At 42.1% G+C, this 26,285-nt stretch overlaps 1 protein-coding gene across 3 annotated transcripts in view; it reads right to left on the reverse strand.

Moving 5' to 3' along the window:
* Nucleotides 1-405: 405 nt before the first annotated feature.
* Nucleotides 406-26,285, reverse strand: part of cfap92 (cilia and flagella associated protein 92 (putative)) — a 90,890-nt gene continuing 65,010 nt past the window's right edge. The window contains exons 9-11 of one of the 3 annotated variants that reach the window (XM_033037214.1): nt 8,405-8,549; nt 4,753-4,919; nt 406-1,305 (exon numbers count right to left, since the gene is read on the reverse strand). In XM_033037214.1, the coding sequence (XP_032893105.1) occupies nt 1,282-1,305; nt 4,753-4,919; nt 8,405-8,549 (336 nt within the window). In that variant the 3' untranslated portion in view covers nt 406-1,281. Of the gene's footprint in view, nt 1,319-4,752; nt 4,920-8,404; nt 8,550-26,285 lie in introns of those variants that run through there. The other 2 variants (XM_033037215.1, XM_033037216.1) reach the window with 2 other exon arrangements.

The raw sequence follows: 26,285 nt of genomic DNA on the forward strand, positions 1-26,285 counted from the left end.
TTAAATGGGCATAATTGCCTTGCTGATGAATTTAGCACTCTACTGAGCATTTTGAATTTTTATATGTTTACTTTTAAAACACTGTTTGAGAATGATGTGCACCTTTTGTCAACAAGATGCAAGAAATAAATGCCGACCTAGCAACACTACATTGAAAATCTGTGATCATCCACTGTCATGGCAGAAAGCTTCCTGACAACCTGGGCCCTTGTGTATCAAAAGAAGTGATCAGTGCTAAATTAATGTACTAAGATTAACTTTGATTGGAAGAAGAAAGCTCAAATTTGACACATATGTGTAAAGAGTAAACATGGAATATGTTCCTGGACTTGTTCACAGTGACAAGAAACATGTAAACAATTGTTTTAAACAATTACAAAAAATTAACAGTTTCTGGGGACATAGTCACATCTGTCATTATTTATTTTGCAATCATGATCTTTATCAAATTGACAAATTAGTGAACATGATTCAAAATGTCATCAACATTTTAAGCATAAAGTAGCAATATGATATTTTAATTAATCTTAATTTCAATTTGAAGTTGTACATTTGAATGTAATGTGGACAGTTGGGATTGGAAAAATTGCTATTCATTAAAGACAGTGAAACACTTTTACTTATTCATCCTTTGACTTGTAAGGTATAACAGACGAGGAAGAGTATATGTAAAAAGATTATCCAAAAACTATTTTGCTGTGCACTAGATTATACTGTACTACAATCTTAAATTATCACACTCAACTCTTTAATAATGTATTCTAAAACTAATGATCTACTATTTATTTTTTTCCTAATGCATTGCTTTTTCTTTGTCTTTATTAGATTCCTGGAAACCTAGATGACAACATTAAGAAAATTGCACAACAAGTGTTGGATAAGGGAGAATATGTTTGCTCACATCCACTTGCCCACATGTTTTAGGAAATAGCTATGGCTATTAGTTTTTAAAACTTGTAACTTAATCTGGGCATTACCACTTGGCAATAAAACCAAACTGCTTTATTCCTAATAAAAAGATGATTTACTAAATAATTAATAACTTTGTATTTGTTCATGCAGTTGAATTGATAACGCGGTATAATTCAGTAGTTTTGTTCAATGACAGATTAGCATTGTATTGATGAAAGGAATAACTGAGTGCTTAGCCAATTAACATCGACCACATTAGTTTGAACAACGAAAGTACAAGTTTTGTCAAACAATGAATCAGTTAACTGGGTATCTGTTGGCATAATTTTTTTTAAGTGATAGCTCTTCGACATTTCCTCATTTAGTCGATTAAGCTTTCGGATGTGGAGAATGCTCAGTGCAGTTTCTGCAAAGGAAAAAATACAAAACAGCTTTAATTTGAGATTGAAACTAATTTGTGACATTGTTAACATTTCAGATTTCAGAAGTATTGAAGACTAGAATTATGGGTTAGCCATTTGCAGAATTACACCATGAAGCCTTAATGTAACATATAAAACAGGTATTTGTTAGATACAGCAAGGGTTGGTAGGTAAATGTTAGCTCTGCATCTGGAACCACTATTACAAGTGAACAATTGGTGTCTGATTTCTAATAAATAATGATTTCTCCATTAAGTGCTTAGGGGTCTCCCACCTGAGTCAGTTCTGTCACAGCTTAGAATTTATATATATTTTTCTGCTTAAGTAGGTTTGGTGAAATACTTGGTCAGAACCACTTCCAACAGCAGTGCAACTGTTTGTTGAGGTTGTGTAATAATGGACAATTAAATAAATTGGATTAGTTCACATATTAATAATGAATGAATGAATGAATGAATAAGTTTATTGGCCAAGTATTCACATACAAGGAATTTGCCTTAGTGCTCCGCCCGCAAGTGACAACATGACATACAGTTACAGTTAGGAATGACACATAAAACATTGATAATAAAACATGTTTAAGAAGGAATTGCAGATGCTGGAAAATCAAAGGTACACAAAAATGCTGGAGAAACTCAGCGGGTGAGGCAGCATCTATGGAGCGAAGGAAATAGGCGACGTTTCGGGCCAAAACCCTTCTTCAGACTCAGAATAAAACATTATCGATTAAACATGTGAATTAAATAAAATACCAGAGCAAAAGGAGGCTACAGATTTTTGGTTATTGAGTAGAGCTACTACTCGTGGAAAAAAAGCTGTTTTTATGTCTGGCTTTGACAATCCGGAGTCGCCTTTCAGAGGGAAGTGATTCAAAGAGTTTGTGGCCAAAGAGTGATTCAAAGAGTAAGTAGTTCATTATGGCTGAATCAATAATTCATATGATATCAAATCAATTATGCCAAAGCACCAGTAATCTAGATAAAGAAAATGATTAGGACCATCATGCCTAAGGTCAGCAAACTACTTATGCTCCATGTCGTAGAAGAAGTATGTTAGTAATATTTTCCATTTTTGCTTAACACTGATGCATCTACTGTAATTATTTTGGAAGTAAGAATTTTATCATTCTGTTTTCAGTACATGTGACATTTAAATAGCCTTCACTCTTGAACAGTTTAGTAGCATAACTTTTCCTTCAATTTTGATTCGGTATCAATCTAGCCCAGGCGAGGAGCTCAGATCTGCAACTTGGTTGGGCTGGATTGATGTGGCGAACACCTGCATAGTCCTGTGCTCTGGAGGAAATATGGACCATCTATTTCCTTCCACTATTGCTGCCTGGTCTGTTAAGTCCCCACAGTACAAACAGCCTACCTCGTGCAAATGTTTACATTTCCCTACATTTGTTCAGAGGTCAATTTCAGAAATTCACTTGCTTTTATGAATTGCTAAAGCCACTCAAATGCCACTCAAAGGACACTGTGGGAAGCTGGAGAGGAAATTGCGGGAGCCTTGGCTGAAGTTTTGCCAGTCATCATTAAGCACAGGAGAGGTGTCAGTAGGCTGGAGGGTGGCAAATTTTGTGCCTCTATTCAAGAAGGGCTGCAGTTAACATTTGTAGTCGGAAAGTTACTGGTGAGTATTCTGAGAGTTAGGATATACATGCATTTAGATGGACATGGGCTGATTAGGGATAGTCAGCATGGTTTTGTACAAGGGAGGTCGTATCACAAATCTGATCTAGTTTTTTGAAGATGTGACCAAATAGGTTGATGAGGGCAGAGTTGTAGATGTATATATGGATTTCAGCAAAGTATTCAACAAGGTTCCCCTTGGTGGGCTGCTTTGGATGGTTAGATCACATGGGATCTAAAGCGAGATAGCTGAATGGGTAGAAAATTGGCTTCATGGAAGGAAGCAGAGTGATGGTGGAAGGTTGCTTCTTGGACTGGAGGCGTTTAACTAGTGGTGTGCCTCAGTGTTCGGTGCTGGGCCCCTTACTGTTTGTCACCTATTTCAATGATTTGGTTGAGAATGTACAAGGCAAGATTAGCAAATTTGCAGATGATACAAAAGTGGGTGGTATTGCAGATAGTTAAGTTGGTTGTGAAACACTGCAGCAGGATTTTGATCAGTTGGCCAGGTGGGCTGTGGAATGAATGGTTGATGGAATTTAACAGAAATGTGAGGTGGTGCATTTTGGAAAGTTTTTTTTCATTTAAATTTTTTATTAGAAGTAAGTACAATACAATGCTACCTTTTCATTTTTTTTTTAAAGAGAGAAGTAAGAAAGAAAGAAATAGTAAAGAGTAGAGTAGAGAAAAGTGTAGTGTGTATTAAAAAAAAGGGGAAAGAGATAGTGAGAAAAAGAAATAAGCAAGAAGAAAGAGCAGGAGAGAGATTAACAAATAGGCGCAAGGAGATGAGTTTTTATATTGTTGATCATCTTTCACCCAGACCTGAAACATTTGCTTTTTACGATACAGTTGCACCACATGAATCCAAGAAATTTTGGAAAGTCTAACATAGGCAGGACCTATGGTGAATGGTAGGGCTCTGGGATGTGTAGAGAAGTGGGATCCAGGAGTGCAGGTACATGGTTCCTTGAAGGTGGCATCACGTAGATGGGGTAGTTAAAAAGGCCTGTGGCTCATTGGCCTTCATCAGTCTTGAGTATTGAGTATAGAAGTTGGGAGGTCATGTTGCAGTTATTTATATAAAGCGTTGGTGAGGCTGCATTTAGAGTATTGTGTTCAGTTCTGGGTACCATGTTATAGGAAAGATGTTAAATTGGAAAGGCTGCAGAGAAGATTTATGAGGATGAGGGTCTGAGCTATAGGGAGCTGTTGAGCAGGCTGGTACTCTATTCCTGGAGCGCAGGAGGATGAAGAGTGATCTTATAGCGGTGTGTAAAATCATGAGAGGAATAGATTGGTTGGACGCATAGTCTATTACCCAGAGTGGGGTATTCGAGAACCGGAGGGCTTAGGTTTAAGGTGAAGGGGGAAAGATTTTACAGAAATCTGGGGAGGTAACTTTTTCATACAAATGGTGGTGGGTGTATCGAATGAGCTGCCTGACGAGGTAGTTGAGGCAGGGACTATCGTAACATTTAAGAAGCAGGTACATGGATAGGACAAGTTTAGAGGGATATGGGCCAAACATTTGGACAGGTACATGGATAGGACAAGTTTAGAGGGATATGGGCCAAACACAGGCTAGTGTAGATGGGACATGTTGGTCGGTGTGGGCAACTTGAGCCGAAGGGCCTTTTTCCACACTCTATGACTCTGATCAGAAAGTGAATCACTTATGTAACAAAAAGGTATTGATAACACAGCAGGATGTACAAAGGACAGCACATTGTGAATGTGGACAAATAACCAGAGAAGTTCTTGAAAATACCCAAGGACAGTACCTTTTGAAAAATTGCTGGATTCAAACAGACTGTCATACATCTGTCTAGCTCTGTCTCAGCTTCTAGCTGAGTTGGTGATAACTTAGAGTCTGTGTTATCTCTGTAAGGTTTACGCCATTCAGAATTCTTGTAAATGCTTTCAAGTTCTTCGGCTCTTAAAGTATCATCTAAAATTAAAACAGTTAAGTAATATATAATTATTTTTGAAAAACACTTCACTTACACGAAATGATAAATAGTAAAGACTGGTTTGTTTGGCTCAGTATCCCACACAGTTACCACCTCGACCCAATTTGTCCATGCTGACCACGATGTATTTCTAAGCTAGTCCCATTTGCCCAGGCTTGGCCCATATCCCTCTAAACCTTTCCTATTCACATTCGTGTCTAGATGTCTTTAAATTATTGTCATTCATCCATTCATTCATTCGTATGTGTCTAGATGTCTTAAATATTCTTATTCTACCTCGCTCAACTGCTTTCTCTGGCATCTCGTTTCATATACCCGCCTGAAGAGGTTGCCTCCGGGTCCCTTTAAATTCTTTTCCCTCTTACCTTAAATAAATGTCCTCTAGATTTTCATTTCCCTTCCCTAAGAAAAAGACTGTGCATTCATCGTATCTATGCCCCTTGTGATATTATACAGCTCTGGAAGAAAACCCTTGTATCGTATACATCACAGGATAAATTCTTAGCTTGTTCAACTTCCCTATAGCTCAGTCCCTGGAGTGCCACCCCTCTACACTCGTAAATCTTTATGCTCTTTACAGTTTAATTGCATCTTTCCTATAGTAGTATAACCAATAATATACACAATATTTCCAAGTGTGGCCTAACCAATGTCTTGCACAACTGTGAAGGGGCTGTCCCACTGCGACGACCTAATCTGCGAGTTTAGAAGAGTTTGCCCTCGATTCAGACTCGCAGCATGGTCGACACGTGGTCCTAGGAGGTCCTCTGAGGTCACTGGAACTCTCCTTCATGCTCGAGGGAAGTTCCCGAATACTCGCGGCCTCAGTTTGGTCGAGGAAAAATTTTCAGCATGTTGAAAAATTTTCAGCGAGTAAAAATTGGTCGGCATGGTTCTTTTGAACTCGTAGTGCAGTGGAGTGGGGTCGCTATTTAATTACAGGCAGTCGAGGGCAGCCATAGGCAAACTCCTTCACTGACCGGGCATTTTGATTGGCTCATTGGAGTTTTCAGGACCAAGGAAAACCAACCAGTAAGTTAAATGCCCGCTCAACTTTATTATAAGTTGTCTGGCTTCTTAAAAGTGTCTCCACTTCTTCTCCTTCCCCCCCCCCCCCCTTAACCCCCCCCCCCTTCACCCCCCCCCCCCCCCTTTCTCCACCCTTCTCCCCCCTTTCTCTCCCCTTTTCTCCCCTTCTCTCCCACCACACACCCCCCCCGCGTTCTCTGAAGAACTTACCGTACACTGTGCAGCCGTCTTTTACCTTCCTGTTCATCGCGAGTGTGAATTTTAGACTGCGCTCCCCCGCTTTCCTTGGCCCCCGCCTTTGCGATGTGTTTGTGTGTGTGTGTGTGTGTGTGTGTGTGTGTGTGTGTGTGTGTGTGTGTGTGTGTGTGTGTGTGTGTGTGTGTGTGTGTGTGTGTGTGTGTATGTGTGTGTGTGTGTGTGTGGACGGTCGATCCAGATCGAGGTTTTGCAGGCGAGTGCCCTTGAGCTTGAAGGTCGAAGACAGTTGCTGAAAGGTCACGTCAGTGGGACAGGCCCTTAACAGAACATCCCAGCATCTCAGTGCCCTAACTGAAGGCCAGCGTGCTAGATGCCTTCTTAACCACCCTGTCTACCTGAAACAACAATTTCAGGAAACCATATCCTCCTGTTGTGCTACACTCCCCAGGGCCATACCATTTACAGCGTAAATCCCACACTGCTTTGATTTCTCAAAATGCAACACCGCACATTTGCCATTCTTCAGCCCACTTATTCAGCTAATCAAGATGCTGCTATCATTTTTCTTAGCCATCTTCACTGTCCACGTTATCACTGATTTTAGTGTCATCTACAAACTTACAAACCATGCCTTGTACATTCTCATCCAAATAATTTACATACAGTGCATTCAGAAAGTATTCAGACCACTTCACTTTTTCTACATTTTGTTACGTTACAGCCTTATTTTAAAATGGATTAAATTCATTTTTTTTAATCATCAATCTACACACAATATCCCAGAATGAGGAAGCGAAAACAGGTGTTTAGAAATTTTTGCAAAGTGAATAAAAAGAGATAACTGAAATATCACATTTACATAAGTATTCAGACCCTTTGCTATGACACTCAAAATTGAGCTTAGGTTCATTCTGTTTCCATTGATTATCCTTCAGATGTTTTTACATCTTGATTGGAGTCCACCAGTGGTAAACTAAATTGATTGGACATGATTTGAAAAGGCACACACCTGTCTATATGAGGTCCCACAGTTGACAGTGCATGTCAGAGCAAAAACCAAGTCTTGAAGACGAAGGAATTGTCCGTAGACCTCCGAGACATGTGGAAGTGCATTCGTATGGACATTGGCACACTTGATCTCACCCTGCACTCATCATCGAGTCCAGGGTAACCAATGACTTCTTGAATCAAGGAGATGAATACACCTCTGGCCTCTCAGCATTACACCAGCTGCACTGGGTGTGATCCCTTTTATTTGTTGATATTTTTTGTTTGTTTATTTCACTGTGTATTTATGTCGGTGACATTCCCTAGAGGCTGGATTGGCACTCACTGTCTGACCTGCCGCAAATGGTCACAGAACGGAGGCCTTAAGATGACTATGAGCTGGATGATTAGTGTGCAGAGGTGAGCATGATCAAGCATGGTCCAGTACAAAGTGTAGATTGTTTACAATCAGACTAAAGAGGAGATGAAGGACTACTCTTATTCTCATGGTCAAAGGAAAACACGGTGTTTTAATTGTCAGATAACTGATCTACAATGTAATTTAATGATGGGCAGCACAATGAAAATCAACACCAAAGACTTGCAATTTTATGACCTTCTACCTTACTGAAATGCCTTACTCCAATGAAGTGTGTTTGAGTGGTGCCACAATGTGCCTGTTCAAAATTCTGTTTACAAATTAAGCAAGTGTAACTCATTTTTAATGAATGGATTAGAATCTTTGCCAAATTATAATGTGGTACGTCAGTGGACTCTTCGACATGAAAATATGCCCACACCTACCATCATGTCCCGCTACACTGGTCCCAGTTGCCTGCGTTTGACCCATATCCATCTCAACCTGTCCAAATACTCCTATTCCTGTCCAAATGTTTCTTTACTATTACAATAGTACCTGCCTCAACTACTTCCTCCGTCAGTTCATTCCATACACCCACCGCCCTTTGTGTGAAAAAGCTCCCCTCAGGTCCCTATTAAATCTTTCCCCTTTCACCTTAAACCTATGTCCTCTGGTTCTCGATTCCCCTACACTGGGCAAGAGAATACCCAATCTATTCCTCTCATGATTTTGTTCACCTCTATAAGATCATCCCTCATTCTCCTGTGCTCCAAGGAATAGAGTCCAAGCCTGCTCAACCTCTCCCTATAGCTCAGGCCCTCGACTCCTGTTAAATATTCTCTGAAGTAAAATTCAGTTTATTTTATTATTAATCAGTAAAATGCATACCTGCTCGGAGAATACTGGCTGGCACCGGCTCATAACTCACTTTCTTATACAATTCAAAATCCTTGTGCCTTTCGCTCCATTTCCATCTATCGCGCTGTTTGAGTGACATATTTAGGTTACGATGGAGAATATTTTCCTTCCAAGGCTAGAAGAAAAAATGGAGAGTTTTTACATGCCCAGCAAAGAGAGATCTATGAAAGAGCCTGTGAGGAATGGAGTTGAATAAATCAACTCCATGAGTGGAACACCCATGTCATACATCTGTGAAGTGAGGGACAAACTGGATTTTCTGACAGTTTGGAAGCCACAGGACTATGTTGAACAGCTTAAAAAAACTATGTTGTTGCTTTAGCAGTACGTTTGTGATCATTGTCTTGCTGTAGAATGAACTGCCGGCCAATGAGTTTTGAGGCACTTGTTTGAACTTGAGCAGATAGGATGTGTCTATACACTTCAGAATTAATTATGCTACTACCATCAGCAGTTGTATCATCAATGAAGATAAGTGAGCCAGTAACTTCAGCAGCCATACATGCCCGGGCTATAACACCCCACCACCGTGTTTCACAGATAAGGTGGTATGCTTTGGATCTTGGGCAGTTCCTTCCCTCCTCCATACATTGCTTTTGCCATCACTCTGATATAAGTTAATCTTTGTCTCATTTGTCTCAAGACCTTTTTGCAGAACTTTTGTTGCTCTTTTAAGTACTTCTCGGCAAACTGTAACCCGGCCATCCTATTTTTATGGCTAACCAGTGGTTTGCATCTTGCAGTGTAGCCTCTGTATTTCTGTTCATTAAGTCTTCTGCAGACAGTGGTCATTGACAAATCCACACCAGATTCCTGAAGAGTGTTTCTGATCTGTCATACGGGTGTTTGGGTATTTTTCTTTATTATAGAGAGAATTCTTCTGTCATCAGCTGTGGAGATCTTCCTTGGCCTTTGCGATTAGTAAGCTCACCAGTGCTCTCTTTCTTCTTAATGATGTTCCAAACAGTTGATTTGGGTAAGCCTAAAGTTTGGCTGGCGTCTCTAACAGCTTTATTCTTGTTTCTCAGTCTCTTAATGACTTCTTTGACTTTCATTGGCACAACTTTGGTCATGTTGATAAACAGCAATAAACGTTTCCATAGGTGATGGAATGACTGGAGGAAAGACTAGGTGCTGAGAGCTGTCTTATACCTGCATTAAGCGGGCATTTTAACACGCCTGAGCAATTACAAACACCTGCGAAGCCATGTGTCCCAAACATTATGGTGCCCCAAAATGGCGGCACAATGCATAATCACAGCTGTAATTTCTACATGGGGAAACCAAAACTTAATAAAATCTGACAATGTGCTCTTTAACCACATGTGATTTTTTTTTTCTATTACAAATCTCAAATTGTGGAGTACAGGGTCTTTGTCCCAAACATTATGAAGGGCACTGTAGGTTCAGCCCTCTCTCTGTCCCAACCCTTGCACAGCGAATGGGACTCAAGGATGGATGTATCAGCTTCCAAACTTCTTTCCGCTGATAATTTACTCTTTACTGAGAAGCGCTAAGGATATTGGGATCAGCAAATTGCTGATCCTGAACATTAGTGCATCAGAGTTTTAAAGGTTACAGAGCATGCAAGTTTGTCAGGGTTGTCCAGTGCATCATGGATGCACAAGCACATCAGGGACGTGTTTTCTGTTTTAAAGGTACCCACTGTAGATTGGTTATTTCCTACTAACCAATTGTAGTGCTTGTTAGTAGTTGCTCCGCCCAGTAAGCGATTTATATTACTAGGAGCTTGCTGACATAATTCAGTCTGAGTAGCCGCTAGTCACTGTAATGTCCTGCAGACCAAAGCTGTAAATAAATATGTGTTTTATCTTGATGTGTGTACGACTTGACATTACATGGTGTCAGAAGTGAGTCTTACATACTCCATTCACGTTTATCAGGTTTTGTTTTTTATATTTGTTTTATGTGCCTGTTATCCCTATTATGGCAAACTCGTCTCGCTGTCCTAGTCCTCTGATCTTTGACTCTGACATTGCTGAATGCTGGCGCCTTTTCAAGCTGGCCTACACTCACTACGTTCGCATCGTTCATCGCAGCGATCCTCCAGATGAACGTGCTTCTGTGTTACTCAACCTGGCTGGTCCTGAGGCAATGAAACGTACGGACCGTTTTACATTTGACCCTGCTGTTTCAGACGCAAACGGACAGATCCTAGTGTGCTGAAACGATTGATGACCCTGCTGTCCTACTTGCAAAGTTTAGACAGTCGTGTGATCTCCCCTCGAACTACATTATCGAATGTACCAAATTTTATGCTTGTATGCAACAAGTTGGCGAGCGGATCGAATGTTATATTAGCGATTTGAAACACATGGCTGCACGCTGTCAAATTCAAGATTTATGCGATGACCTGATCCGCGACAAGCTCGTTGGAGGTATGTTTAATGACAAGTTAAGAGATTAATTGCTTCGTAACACTGAACTGACTCTTAATCAAGTCGAACACGCCTGTCGGATTGCTGAGATAACGGCTTCTCACACTGTCTGTGATCTCTGGCCAGCCTTCCCAGTATAGTGTCAACCTGATGGACACCTGCTGTCGTAACAGGCAGTCGGTGCAGAATGGATGGATTGAGGCAGGTGAATTAGTACGTGTTGGTTGGAGTAGGTAAAATTGTGAGTGGAGAGCACGGGGGATGTCAGTGGTGTTGAATGGGGGGGTTCAGTACGGGATGGATGGGGATAGACAAAAGTACTGGAGAAACTCAGCGGGTGAGGCAGCATCTATGGAGCGAAGGAAATAGGCAACTTTTCGGGTCGAGACCCTTCTTTAGACTGTTCCCCAGGATCAGTACAGGATGCATGGGGGGGGGGGGGGGAGATCAGCGCAGGATGAATGGGTGGGGGGGGGGGGTCAGTACAGTGTGGATCGGAGGGTCTGTGCAGGATGAATGGAGATCACTACAGGATGTATGAGGGGAAGGTGCAGGGTAAATGGAGGGTGGGTCAGTACGGGATGAATTCGTGGATTAGTACAGGATGGATGGGGGATCAGTACAGGATGGATGGAGGAGAAGTGCAGGATGGATGGGAAAGGGGTAAGTACAGGGTGAATTGGGGAACCAGTGTAGGATGGATGGGTGGGGGGGATGGCAGGAGAATCCATGCGAGGTGGATAGGGTGATCAGCACAGGATGAATAAATTGGGGAGGGGGGGTAGATGGGGAGGTGAGCACAGGGGATGTCAGTGAGGACTGAATAGAGGCGGGAATGGGGATCAATGCGGGATGGAGAGGAGGGGTCCCATGATAAAGGGGGGGGCGGGGGTGGAGGGGGCGTACGAGAGAGAGATAGAGAGAGTGAGAGAAGGGGGGCGAGGTGGGGAGGAAGGAATGTCAGCGCTCCTCGGACAACATCGCCCCACTGCCTTGGCCATTGGGAACTCCTCGCCACCGCCTCCCTCCTCCGCTAGCCAACAAACAGCAAGGTGCGGGGCCGAGCGGTGCAGCTCAAAGATTCTATAGCTATAGTAACTTTGGTGCAGCTGCTTCAGAAGGGTCGGAGCGAATGACGGGTCCCGCACAGCGGCAGTAGCGGCCGAGATAGCGGCTCCATCACCTCCTCCTCCCTGTTAGCGGCCGCTGCTTGCAAATCCGCTAACGGCGCTTGCAAAACAAACCCTCCCGCACGCCGAGGCCTCCCCCTCCCTCCCTCCTCACCTAATCAGCACCCGTAGTCAGGATCGAACCCGGGTCTCTGGTGCTGTGAGGCAGCAGCTTTACCGCCGTGCCGCTCTAAACATGGTTAATTCTTTCTGACATTGATAGTATTTCCACATACTTTGTATCAAGCATGCAACAATGGGAAGTTTAGTTAAATTACTGTTACAGAATAATACCATTGTTGCTTTGGGAGACCATATGGCCTTTTGGCCCTTCGCTAGATTCTATCCATAGCTATCATTAATATTTGTTGATCAGGTTTTCCTCATTTCTTTGCAAATGCTTTGATTGTCTTGGATATAACAATGACTTGGTATTTTACTTCGGAGTCACGTGAGTGACTACGTGAAGAACCCCGCCAGGACGCATGCGTGTCATATCGCTTTCACGCTTGCGAAACGACAGGCGGGGTGGAGCGTTCCCCCGCAGCGGTAAGTTTGAAACCGCGACCTGCAGGTAAGTGATTTACTCTGCGGTAGTTTTTGTCCCGCGCTGTTTTTACACAGGGGGGGGAAGCTGGACAAAATAGTGTCCACAAGTGCTGCGAGTAAAGCTGGCTGGAGAGGACCGCGAAGTTGCGGGAGCCAGCAGCAGCTGAAGGCACAAGCCCCGTAAGTGGGATCAGCTGTGCCGACTTTTGGTCCCGCGCCGGCCAGAAAACCACGGCCGGGCAGGAGACTATTCAGAATGGGGCCATCGACTTTGACAAGTCGAAAACGGCAGGAGGCGGGGTGGAACGACGTTCCCCCGTAGCGACAATTTAAACCAGGACCTGCAGGTAAGAGTACTCTGCGGTCTTTTTGTGTTTTCCCATGCTGATTACAGGTAGGGAGCATGGAAAAGTCGAAGAAACCAACGAGGGCTGCGACAAAGCTGGTGGGCCAGCAGCGACCAGCGGCACTTGAATCACCTATAATGGGATCAGCTGTGCCCGATGTCGCCTCCACACCGGCCAGATCCACTCCGCGGCCGGGTGGTAAGGCAAAACAAAAAACCATCAAAGTCGTGGACTCAGATGAGTCCGACTTTGAGCAGCCGCGGGCGGCCAGCGGCCGTGAGCGCTGGAGCCGGATGGAGCGGTGTGTGGAGCATTTGCTCCAACGTGACAGGCTCCGGGAGATGGAGTCGAGTCACTATGGGCTCTATGTAAAACCCACAGCAGCACCTCTTGTAGGGCTGCACAGTGCTTCTCCCTCGTCAGAGGGGAGTACTGGGGGTCAGTTCTGGGCTGATCCTGAAGAGGGGTTTGCAGAACAGAAATCAAGTGTGCAGGGGGTGCAGGAACGTGAAAATCTACTGGACATGGTGTCCAACTTCATACAGCCAGACCAGACTGGCCAAAACCTGGAGGACACCTGACACCGGGTAACTGTATATCCCTGAATGTTCCTGTAGTAAATAATTGTATATGGAAACTCCTAAACAGCGGGGATAACAGCTTTCACCCGCACAGTGGATGAGAAGGACATGTCGCAGGACCAACAGGATGCACTGGCACTGCTTTGCAACACACGGCCATAGACAGCACCCTTACGCACCCACCAGTAGAACAAGACCGACTGGTGAAAGCTCGAAGGTCCGGTACACCAAACATGAGTCTTTCTTAGGCCATGGCCCAGACCGGCCTTCTTGGAATATACACAAACCTCCAACATCAACCAAACCACAAACCCAGACACCGACGCCTCAATATCAACGAAGGATTTACAAAAATAAGTAAACCTGCCACTGGTAACTATGGAGGTAGGTGGGTCTTGTTCCCTACAAATTGCAGGGAGCATGGAGGTTGGGGAGGATTACTCTCTTTTCTGGATGCATGGAGTATGTTAACTACCGATACTTATATTTTAAGCAGTATCCAGGGATATACAATAGAATTTATACACAAGTACAGCCCTCCAGTTCAACATAAACCGAACCGAATGTTCGTACTTTCCGGTAAAGAAAAAATCAGAAGCGCATGCTGAATTGGAGCGGCTTTACGCAAAAGGGGTAATTGAAAAATCCCAACACGAACCGCTAGAATTCGTGTCCAATATCTTTACCAAAAACAAAAAAGATGGTGGTTGTCGCATCATCATAGATCTGACCAAATTGAATACATTTGTACAATATATTCATTTTAAAATGGAAACCTTTGTTACTGCTAAACAATTGATTTCCAAAGGTTACTTCATGGCTAGCATCGATTAAAAAATGCTTACTATTCAGTGCCTATACGAGGTGACCACAGATGTTACTTAAAATTCAACTGGATGGGACAGCTCTGACAGTATAGAGCGCTGCCAAATGGCTTAACATCAGCCCCCAGGCTGTTCACTAAAATTTTGAAACCAGCCCTAGCTTTTCTACGGAAACGAAAACACATGGTCATGGCATATCTAGATGACATACTTATTGTGGGCAAAACTTTGGAATTGGCCAAACAAACTGTAACAGCCACAAAACAGTTATTTGAAAAACTGGGGTTTATTATCCATCCAGTTAAATCTAAATTAACGCCTTCCACTGCTATGGACTATTTAGGGTTCACCATTGACTCAGTTCACATGTCGGTGACTTTGCCAAGGGGAAAGGCTATAGACTTAATAGAGGCTTGCAATAACCTCATTGACATCAGTAACCATCCATCAGATTGGTAGCAAAAGTAATTGGCAAAATGGTGGCTGCTTTTCCAGCCACACAATTTGGACCTTTACATTACCAAAATTTACAGAGAGCAAAAATACAAGCACTCAAAATCAATGCTGGTCATTTTGACAGACCAATGAAGCTACCAATCAAAGCTATAAAGGAACTAAAATGGTGGATAGATAACATTTGGCTTTGTTTCAATCCAATCATTATCAGCAACCCTTCTATGGTGCTACAAGCTGATGCCAGTGCACTTGGTTGGGGTGCCACCAATTCCATCTCCAGCTGTGGAGGTAGATGGACTGCTCAGGAGGCATCATTATTACTAACACTGGGCATAAACTACCTGGAAATGTTGGGTGCATTCTATGGCCTAAAGTCATATTGTACTGGGTCATATCACCAGCATGTTAGACTACAGATTGACAATACCACCGTGGTAGCATATATCAACCACTTGGGTGGAAACAAATCGACATCATGTGACAATCTGGCTAATACAATTTGGCAGTGGTGTATCCAGAGAGATATTTGGATATCAGCTACTTACCTACCAGGTAAACTAAATTTAGTGGCAGACACCAGGTCACGCAAATTTAATGAAAACACCGAATGGATGTTGAATAAAAAGTATTTGCTGATATTACAGCACAATATGGAACACCAGATATCGATCTATTCGCATCCAGGCTTAATCACCAGTTATCAAACTATGTTTCGTGGGAAACAGACCCTGGGGCAGCGGCGACAGATGCATTTTCGCTGCATTGGGGGGGAAATTGTTTATTTATGCATTCCCTCCTTTCTGCCTCATCAGTCGGGTATTAAGGAAAATACAGCAAGACTCTGCGTCTGGTATTTTGGTAGTACCCAATTGGCCTACTCAACAACCATGGTTCCCAGTGATACTGAACATGGTATTAGAACCATGTATCACCATCCCGAATAGACCAGACTTATTGGTTCATCCCGTAACAAGGGATAGCCACCCATGCCATAACTATTTGAATTTATTAATTTGTAGAGTTTTAAAAATACCACTACTACAGCTGGGACTGACGGACCGAACAGTGAACATGATTTCGGCGGGCCACAGACAGTCCACCAAAAAACAGTATCTGGTCTATATCAGGAAGTGGGAGATGTATTGTCACAAAAACAGCATCACCTACAGAGATATGAACATCCCGTCTGTTCTGGAATACCTGGCAGGCCTCCATTATGATGAGGGGCTCAGTTATAGTGCCATCAACTGCGCCAGAAGTGCCCTATCAACTTATCTATGGCAAGGAACAGAGCGTCACTCTGTTGGGACTCACCCACTGGTAAAACTTATGAGGGGAATTTTTAATACCAATCCCCCAAGAACCAGGTACTCCCAAATATGGGATGTGAGTATTGTCCTGAAGATGCTCAGGAATTGGTCTCCAGCAATAGCTCTGTCCCTACATAGACTGACATTAAAAAGTCATGCTAATGGCATTGGTCACAGCACAAAGGGTACAGTCATTACATAAATTAAGACTGGACAACATGACTTCTTCATCTGAAAATATTACGTTTCATATTTATGAATTAGTAAAGGCAAGGCAAGGCAAGGCAACTTTATTTATATAGCACATTTCATACACGAGGCAGACTCAAAGTGCTTCACATAAAAACATGTCATACAATAAATGAAATAATAAAATGAAATAAAATAGAAGAACTAAAAGAAAAGAAAAGCAAAATTAAAAATGCATTATAAAAAGTGCAAAAGTTAAAAGTGCAATGTAGTTAAGATTTAGCTGAAAGCTAAAGTAAACATAAAAGTTTTCAGTCTTATTTTAAAAGTGGTCAAAGTTGAGGCAAGTCTTAAATCTTCAGGAAGTTTATTCCAGCTATTTGTTGCATAGTAACTAAATCCTGCTTTCCCATGTTTTGTATTTACTCTGGGAATCACTAGCAGATTGGTTTCAGAAGATCTTAGCGGTCTAGAAGGCTTATATAGTGGAAGCATGTCAGTGATATACTTTGGCCCTAAACCATGTAGTGATTTATAGGTGAGCAGCAGGATTTTAAAATCAATTCTCTGACATACAGGGAGCCAATGTAAGGATTTAAGAATTGGTGTAATATGCTCAAATTTTTTGGTCTTTGTTAGAACTCTAGCAACAGCGTTCTGAACAAGCTGTAGCTGCCTGACAGTTTTTTTTTTTGGAAGACCTGCAAGGAGACCGTTACAATAATCTAGCCTACTATTAATAAAGGCATGTACAAGTTTTTCTAAGTCTTGAGCTGACATGAGTCCTCTTAATCTTGCTATGTTTTTGAGGTGATAGTAGGCCGATTTTGTTACTGATTTGATGTGACTGTCGAAATTTAAATCTGAATCCATAATGACCCCAAGATTTCTGGCTTTGTTTGAAGTTTTCAGGGACAGAGAGTGAAGGTGTTGGGTTACTTTAAGCCTTTCTTTTTTAGCACCAAAAACAATTATCTCCGTTTTGTCCTTATTTAGTTGGAGAAAATTTTGGCACATCCAGTCTTTGACTTGCTCAATGCACTGGCACAACAGATCTATGGGGCGATAGTCATTTGGTGATAGCGCTACATAGATTTGAGTGTCATCGGCATAGCAGTGGTGGTCAATATTATTATTTCGCATGATTTGCCCTAGTGGGAGCATGTAGATGTTGAATAAAGAGGGCCCTAAGATCGAACCTTGCGGTACTCCACACGTCACGTTGGTTGGTTCTGATACAAAGTCGCCAATGGAAACAAAATAGTTCCTATCTTGTAAATATGACCTGAACCAACTTAAGACTGTGCCTGAGAGCCCCACCCATTTTTCCAACCTGTCCAAAAGTATTGAGTGATCAACAGTGTCGAATGCAGCACTGAGGTCTAATAGCATTAATATTGAAACTTTGCCAGAGTCTGTGTTAAGACGGATGTCGTTTACAACTTTAATAAGAGCGTTCTCGGTGCTATGAAGAGGTCGAAATCCTGACTGGAAGTTGTCGTAGCAGCCAGTTGAAGCCAGGAATTGATTAAGTTGCTGGAGGACAACTTTCTCAATGATTTTACTTATGAAAGATAGGTTTGAAATTGGTCTATAGTTGTTAATAATAGAGGCATCTAGGCTCCGCTTTTTTAAAAGAGGTTTAATAACTGCAGTTTTCAAGGCTTTTGGGAAATTGCCTGATTGAAGAGAGCTGTTAACTATTTGCAGTATGTCTATTGCTAGGCAGTCAAAAACATTCTTAAAGAAGTTGGTAGGTAAAGCATCAAGGCAGCAGGTGGATGGCCTTAGTTGTGTCACCGTTTCCACAAGAGTTTTAGAGTCTATGACATTAAAGCATGTCATCATTGCCACGTTACCTTTGCCTAAACAGGGTGGTGATCCAACATTTTTGTTTGAAGCGGTGATATTGATGGCACGTCTGATGCCTTCAATTTTATCTGTATAGAATAATGCAAACTCATTGCATTTCTGCGTGGAATGGAGTTCAGGTGGTAATTGTGTTGGGGGGTTGGTCAGTCTGTCAACAGTTGCAAATAGGGTTTTTGCCTTATTAGTGTTGTTCTTAATGATATTGGAGAAAAATGTTTCTCTAGCACTTTTTAAGTCTAAATTGTAGGCACGGAGGCTCTCTTTATAGATGTCATGGTGAATATGAAGTTTTGTTTTCCGCCAGATGCGCTCAGCTTTCCGGCATTCTCTTTTCTGGGCTGTTACAAAAGCAGCTTTTCTCCAGGGTGCCTTTTGCTTACCAGAAATCGTTTTAACCGTAACAGGTGCAATGACATCTATAACTTTCACAATTTTGGAGTTAAAGTTATCTACAAGATCATCAGCAGAACATGGGTTTAGAGGTGGTAAGAAGGAGATGGCATTTTTAAAGAGTACATTAGAATGTTCATTTATATACCGTTTTTTGACAGTATTTGATTTTGTCTGTATGTCGGGAATAAAAGATATATTAAAGAAAACACAGAAGTGGTCAGACAATGAAGGATCAGTCACGAAAATATCAGAAACAATGAGACCCTTTGTGATAATCAAGTCCAGGGTGTGCCCATTACAATGAGTAGCCTCTTTCACAAGTTGAGACAGGTCAAATGTGTCTAAAATAGTAAAAAATTCTTTTGCACCCTTGTCATTCAAATCATCAGTATGAAAATTAAAATCACCAGTTATAACTAGACAGTCAAAGTCAGTGGAGATGCTAGACAATAATTCTGTAAAGTCATCGAAAAAATTAGCATAATATTTAGGAGGCCTGTAAATAATTAATAGGAGAACTCTGGGGGAACATTTCAATACAGCACAAAGGTATTCGAATGATGGAAAATCACCAAGTGACATCTGTTTCCCCTGAAATACATTTTTAAATATAGCAGCAACCCCTCCACCTCTTTTTCCAGATCTACATACATCAAAAAAGTTATAGTTTGGAGGAGCTGTCTCGATCAGAATGGTTGCACTGTTATTTTGTTCTAGCCATGTTTCAGTTAAAAACATAAAATCCAGTTTAGAGGTGGTAATAAAATCGTTGACTAAAAATGATTTGTTATTAAGAGACCTAACATTAAGCAGACCCATCCTGATGGTATTATTGATAGGCTTCATGGTTGGTTTAGGTTTGGAGGTAATAGGTATTAGGTTTGTTAGGTTAGCAGTGTGTCTAAGTTTCCCTTTGTTTACTCTCTGAGTAGTCACAACAGGAATGCAGAAGGTGCCATAGTTTGACGTAGGCGACCTTGGGTTCAGCTGATTATGCGGAACTTCCTTCGTAATGTGTCTACGGCTGAACCCTTTCTTGTATCAGTAATATTCAGGACTGCTATCAATACAGGAGGGGGGCTGTGGCGCCCTCCGCTTGGTTGTTATCTCCCTGCGGCCGTGACGTGGCAATGGTACTGATATGGGGCGTGGGCTGAGCATCATAGACAGAGATGCAAGTTTAATGCCACCTTTTCCTGTTTCTTCAATTCATATGGAAAATCATAATGGGAGGAAACAGTGGAGCTGGTGTTGTTATGGCTATGGGTGAGATGAGGGTGGAGGTCATCGTCGATGTGCGAGTGCAGAGGAGGGTGGTGGCCGTTCCTCTCCAAGCCAGCATCAGCAGTGGGGGATGGTAGGGAGGGTAAGGGCGCGTCGATGGGGATGGGTGGGTGGGGGGGGGCTGTTGTCTCTCCTCAAGGTCTGTGGTCTGACTGCGGCCTGTGTGTCAGACCGCGGCAGGGTAGATTTGTGGGAGAGCGAGAAGAGAAGATTGTCCCTTAACAGTCTTGAGCCAAACCTGTTTGGGTGTACACCATCTGCTCTGAAAAGATATTTGCGCCCCCACAACAAGTTAAAGTTGTCAATAAAGCTCCTTCCTCTTTCATTGCAGACTCTGGAAAGCCATGTATTCAGTGCAAGTAGCCGACTGAATGTGTTTATTCCCCTGTCAACTGCTGGTATGGGACCACTGATGAATGACTTAATGTCTAATTTGTCCAGTGTATCCAATAGTTCAGTAAAATCCCTCTTTAAAAGTTCTGACTGTTCTTTTCGAATATCATTAAATCCTGCATGCACAATTACCTGTGGGATTTTTGGGTTTTCCAGTATAATTGTGGCTAGTTTCTGGTTGACATCACTAACCGTCACATCTGGGAAGCAGCATGTTTTGATCTTCTTACTGGTTATATCCTTTATGGCTGAATCTCCAACAATCAGAGTGTCTGGTTCATCCGCTTTCTGTGTGATGGGCCCTTGTTGTCTCTGTCTGCGCCGTCTGTCCGGACGCGCCCCGGGGCTTGAGGTGACGGACCCATGTGCAGCTCGCCTCCCTGGCGACGTGTTCATGGTCCGTCTCTGTCCGCGCCGTCTGTCCGGACGCACCTCGGGACTCGCGGCAGCTTGCCTGCCTGGCGACGTGTTCCGTCTCCGTTTCTCATCACGTTTCTGCGGGCTGTCGTCCGTGGACTCTCGTAGTGGCAGGAACCTGTTTTTCAGCGGCAGAGTTAGCTTCGGGGACGGGCTAATCCGGCTGGTACGTGCTACTTTAGCTTTAGGTAGCCTAGCATTTGGCGTCGAGTGAACTTGTTGATTCACTGTGGTTTTCCGTTTGGGCTTAGCGCCGACTTGGTGCCAGTAAGTGGCAGCTGGAACTGTCTCTTTCTTGTCCAGTTTCGGGAAGGATATAATGTAGCTTTCATCGTCATCATTTAGTTGTGTGTTTGTCGGAGCTAGCTCAGCTAACTCACCCATCGGCACTGTATCCTGGAGGACGTGTTCATGGTCCATCTCTGTCGTTGACTCTTGCAGTATTTTTAGTCCTTTGTATTTTTCTAATGCTGCTATCCTCGTTTCAAATAAAGCAGAACAGACAGGGATCAGCAGGCCTCAATATAGAATTTAGGTCTTACCCAACAGATGATCGTCTCTGTATAGTAAGACATTTGTCGTTATACATGGAGAACACGAAAATCATCAGAGGCAATGAGAAGGCACTTTTAGTCAGCCATAAGCAACCACACAAAAGAGTGACGGTCCAGACCATCTCAAGATGGCTGAAACAGGTTCTAATACAGGCTGGGATGGATACTAATATTTTTAAATCTCATTCCACCAGGGCTGCAGCTACATCGGCAGCTATGCAGTTGGATGTACCAATGGACCAAATCCTCAAGGCAGCAGGATGGTCAGGGGAAAAACATTCCAACTATTTTATCATAAACCAGTCATTAAACCTGGAACATTTGCAGAAACAATTTAAGTTCTGTAATTTAATTACCCCATAAATAGGGGCTATAAATTAAGAAATCTATCACTGTTAATGCCAATAGCGAATAACCCTTTATTTAAACCATCTCTTATTGATAAGACATATAACCAATGGGAAAGTCTCGGAATTAGAAGGATCGGGGATATGTACGAAATGGGAAACTTACTATCATTCCAACTACAATTAAAATTTAAATTGAAAAACAACCAATATTTTAAATATCTTCAGATTTGCGATTTCGTGAAAAAATATATACAAGGATATCAAAAAGTAACTCCTGACTTATTGGAAGAAGAAATGAATATTGAAGCTGACTCACAAAAATTAATATCATATTTATATAATAGTATTCTAAATATACAACTACCATCGACAGAGGTACTTAGAGAGGAGTGGGAACGGGAACTAATGATAAAAATTACGAAGGTTAAATGGGAAAAATACCTGATATATATTCACAAATGTTCAATTAATGTAAGACATAATCTAATTCAATTTAAAATTGTACATAGATTATATTATTCAAAAACAAGATTGAACAAATTTTATCCAAATATATCCGCCACTTGTGATAAATGTCTAGCCCAAAAGGCAACTATAACACACTCCTTAGTTTCCTGCATAAAACTTTATAGATTTTGGAATGATATTTTTGAAATATTTACAAAATTATTCAAGACAAGAATGGAACCTAATACTGAAATGATTATATTTGGCGTAATGGAAGATGGGAATAAATTGAACACATCTCAAAATCTATTCCTTAACTATGGTTTAATAATAGCAAAAAAATTAATTCTTAAATTTTGGAAGGGTACATCAATACCAACGCTTAAAATGTGGATTGCAAGTATGTTGGACACCGCTCATCTTGAGGAAATGCGATTCCTCCTAATGGATAAATCAGACCAATTCATAACGAGTTGGTCTCCATTCGTCGTTTTTTTTGGAATCATATGGTGCAACACAATTGTAAAAAATAACTGTTTCAGGACTGGACGAGGGTTGGTCAAGATTATAAATAATGATCTCCTTTTCTTTTTTATTTTATTTTCTTTTCTCTATTCTCTCTCTCAACTTTCTTCATTTACTCGTTTTCTTTTTTCACACACTATATATTTCACATCTTTCTATCCTTTACTATCTAACTTCTTTTTCTTATTCTAATCTTTTTTCAGTGTAACAAAAAAAAAAAAAGAAGTTGTACATAAAATGTATTATGAAAATATATATTAGGCACTTTGGTGCCATATGACTGTACTTACTTCTAATAAAATAAAATATTAAAAAAATAAATAAATAGGGGCTATAATTTGTGTTAATCAATTCATGGATTTCAATGTCGGATTCATGTCTAAAATATGTTGACACAATTCATCCTACAGTCATTAAGGCAGATGTGATGCATGGACTCGTTTCCACGGCATGAAATCACAGAGCTTTGAAATCTTCACGTAGTCACTCACGTGACTCCGAAGTAAAATAGTAAGATTAAACGAGAACTTACCAGTTCGAAGTTTGATCGTTATTTTATGAGGAGTACGTTGAGGGAATACGTGCCCTCCGCTCCCACCCATGATCATATACTCAACTGGTATTTCTTCTCTAATCTTACTATGTTTAAGTCATTACAGTTATCTGTGATTTCACACTGCTGCTTTGAAGAATGACACGCATGCGTCCTGGCGGGGTTCTTCACGTATTCCCTCAACGTACTCCTCATAAAATAACGATCAAACTTCGAACTGGTAAGTTCTCGTTTAATCTTACTATTCTATATTACACATCACTGTATGGATGTTTGCGAAATCCCACCATCTTGTCAATGCTACTGGCACTAATGTTGACTCTACGATCTATTCACAATTAATAATTTTCAAGCAAAAGGAACATTTCCAAGTTTTATCCCATCAAATATGTTCACAATTTTGACTATTCGTAGATCTCTCCAACAAACTTTAGGGTTAAAGGTTATATTTTAGATCATCATAATCAAGTTTTCAATTTAACATCCCTGATGTACTTGTAGACATCATGCTGAATCTTTACCATGGTTTGAACATGATTGGGTACAGATTGGGCACCATTGGTACATAAGGCACTGAGAAAACCATTTACTCTCTTTTTGACCCCCTTTCACCAGAGGCAGAATTTCCAACAAGGAGATCACATAAACTATTCCAATTATGTCAGCTATTTTAATAAGTTGCCCAATTAACCACCTCTGCTCTTTTCATACTGCAGAACTTTCCTTTTAAATTATTTAACCAATTTCCTATTGAAGGCAAAAGAGGTACAAAGTGCTGGAGTTACTCAGTGGATCAGACAACCCCTGAAGAACATTTGATAGGTGATTGACATTTGGGTCGGGACCCTTCGTCAGATTGATTGTGGGGGTTAATAAAGCTGGAAGAGAGAGGCAAGTAATAGATGGATACATGTGAGGGGGGGTTTCACAGGCAGATGGTTGGAAAAAGGCCAGAGATGAAAAGATAGAAAGTGCGAGACAAAAGGATTGAAGCGTTATGAATAGTGAAGCTAGAGGATTGAATATGTGGAAGGGGAGAAATAGGTGAGTTTGTGTTTACCTAAAACTGGATAAATAATTGTTCATACCATTGGGTTGTAATCTACCCAAGCAGAATACAAGATGCTGTTCCTGCAGTTTACATGTGACCTCACTCTGGTAATGGAGGTGGTCCAGGACAGAAAGCTCACTATGGGGAAAGTGAAAAGGAGCTAAATGCTTAGCAACTGGGAGATTCAGTAGGCCTTGGCGAGACGGTCACTGAGTGTAAGCTTGGTCTCGCCAATGTACAGGAGGACATATTGGGAACAGATTGGGATGCAGTAGGTGAGGTTAGAGGAGGTGCACGTGAACCTTCAGCAGGTCATTTGTTATAGGCTGCTCTGAAAGGTTAGATAGTACAGGATCCAGGGAGAGCTAGCCAACTAGATAGAGAGTTGTCTTCATGGGTGATGGTGGAAAGTTGTTTCTCGGGCTGGAGGCCTGTGACCAGTGGTGTGCTTCAGGGATCGATGCTGAACCCATTGCTGTTTGTGGGTTATTTCAACAATTTGAATGAGAATGCAGAACACATGATTAGTAAATTAGACGACACTAAAGTGGATCGTATCATAGGTAGCGAAGATGGTTATCAAACATTTCAGCAGCATAATAAACAATTGGACAAGTGGGCTGAGGAATGATTAATGGAGTTTAATGTAAATAAGTACGAGGTGCTGCATTTTGTGAAGTCAAACCAGGTCAGGACCTTCACAGTGCATGGACATAGTTCCTTGAAAGTGGCATGACAGTTGGATAGGGCTTTTGGCACATTGGCCTTCATCAGTCAGGGTATTGAGCATAGAAGTTGGGATGTTAGGCTATAGTTGTGCAAGACATTGGTGAGATCACATTTGGAGTATTGTGTTCAATTTTAGTAACCCTGCCATAGGTAGGATGGTTTTAAGCTGGAAAAAATGCAGAGATGATTTGCGAGGCTGTTGTCAGGACTTGAGGGCCTGAGCTACAGGTAGAGGTTGGACAGACTAGGACTTTATTCCTTGGAGCACAGGAGGATGAGGGGTGATCTTATGGAGGTATATAGAATCGTGAGGGGATTTCTTTTCAATCTTTTTCCCAGAGAAGGGGAATCAGGAACCAGGAAACAGTTTTGGGGTGAGCAGGGATTGATTTTCCAGGAACCTGAGAGGCAAATTTATCACACAGAGGGTAATCAGAATCAGAATCAGAATCAGGAATCATACTTTACTCGCCAAGTATGTTTTGCAACATACGAGGAATTTCATTGGTCAGGTCAGTCATACAATTAAAAGCAACAGATCACTCAAAAACACATTTTAACATGAACATCCACCACAGTGACTCCTACACATTCCTCACTGTGATGGAAGGCGAAATAAAGTTCAAGTCCCTTCCCTTAGTTCTTCCTCGGTCGTGGGCCTTGCGGTTGACGGGACGATCTTGACTCTCGTAGCCGGCGGCGTTTGGGCCCTCTGCATCGAGGCTATCCGCTCCTGCATCAGGGGGATGTCAGCTCCCCCGCGCTGGACGATCGAACCTCGCGTCGGGGCTGGTTGAACCTTCTGTGACGTTGGAGCTCCCGACTCGGCCTCTCCCGAGATTGCGAGCTCTTGATGGTAAAGTCCGTGGTGGTCACGGTCGGAACGATCCCTGGCAAGGGTTCAGCTCCAATGTTCGCGCCCCGCGGTGGGGCTCATGACAGTCCGTGAAGGCCTCCAGCTCTAGCGATGGAAGGCCGCAGGGCACATCGGAGAATGTGATCCGAAAAATAATCACATCTCCGGCAAGGTAGGAACTTGAAAAAAAAGTTTCCCCCGATCCCCTCCCCCCTCCCCCCTCCCCCACATCAGTTCAGTTCAGTTCAGTTTTTATTTGTCATATGTAGGTTAACACAGGGTCAACGGTACAATGAAATGTTTTTGACAAGACAACGGGTCACCTCAGCAATGATATTACAAGGATAAAATTAAGGTAAAAAAAAAGATAAGATAAAAGTGACATTGGGAGGTAAATGACAATAATAAATAAAATAATCAACATATATGATGAGTTCAGAAACCTGATGGCATGATGGTAAAAACTGTTTCTATGTCTGGTGGTGCGTGCAACCATGCTCTTGTATCGTCTGCCTGACGGTAACAAGGAGAACAGTCTGCGTGCTGGGTGGCTGTGGGCCTTGATGATGCTGTGTGCCTTCCGCAGGCACCACCTGTGAAAAA

The sequence above is a fragment of the Amblyraja radiata genome, chromosome 18, assembly GCF_010909765.2.
Source record: "Amblyraja radiata isolate CabotCenter1 chromosome 18, sAmbRad1.1.pri, whole genome shotgun sequence".
Lineage (NCBI taxonomy): Eukaryota > Metazoa > Chordata > Chondrichthyes > Rajiformes > Rajidae > Amblyraja > Amblyraja radiata.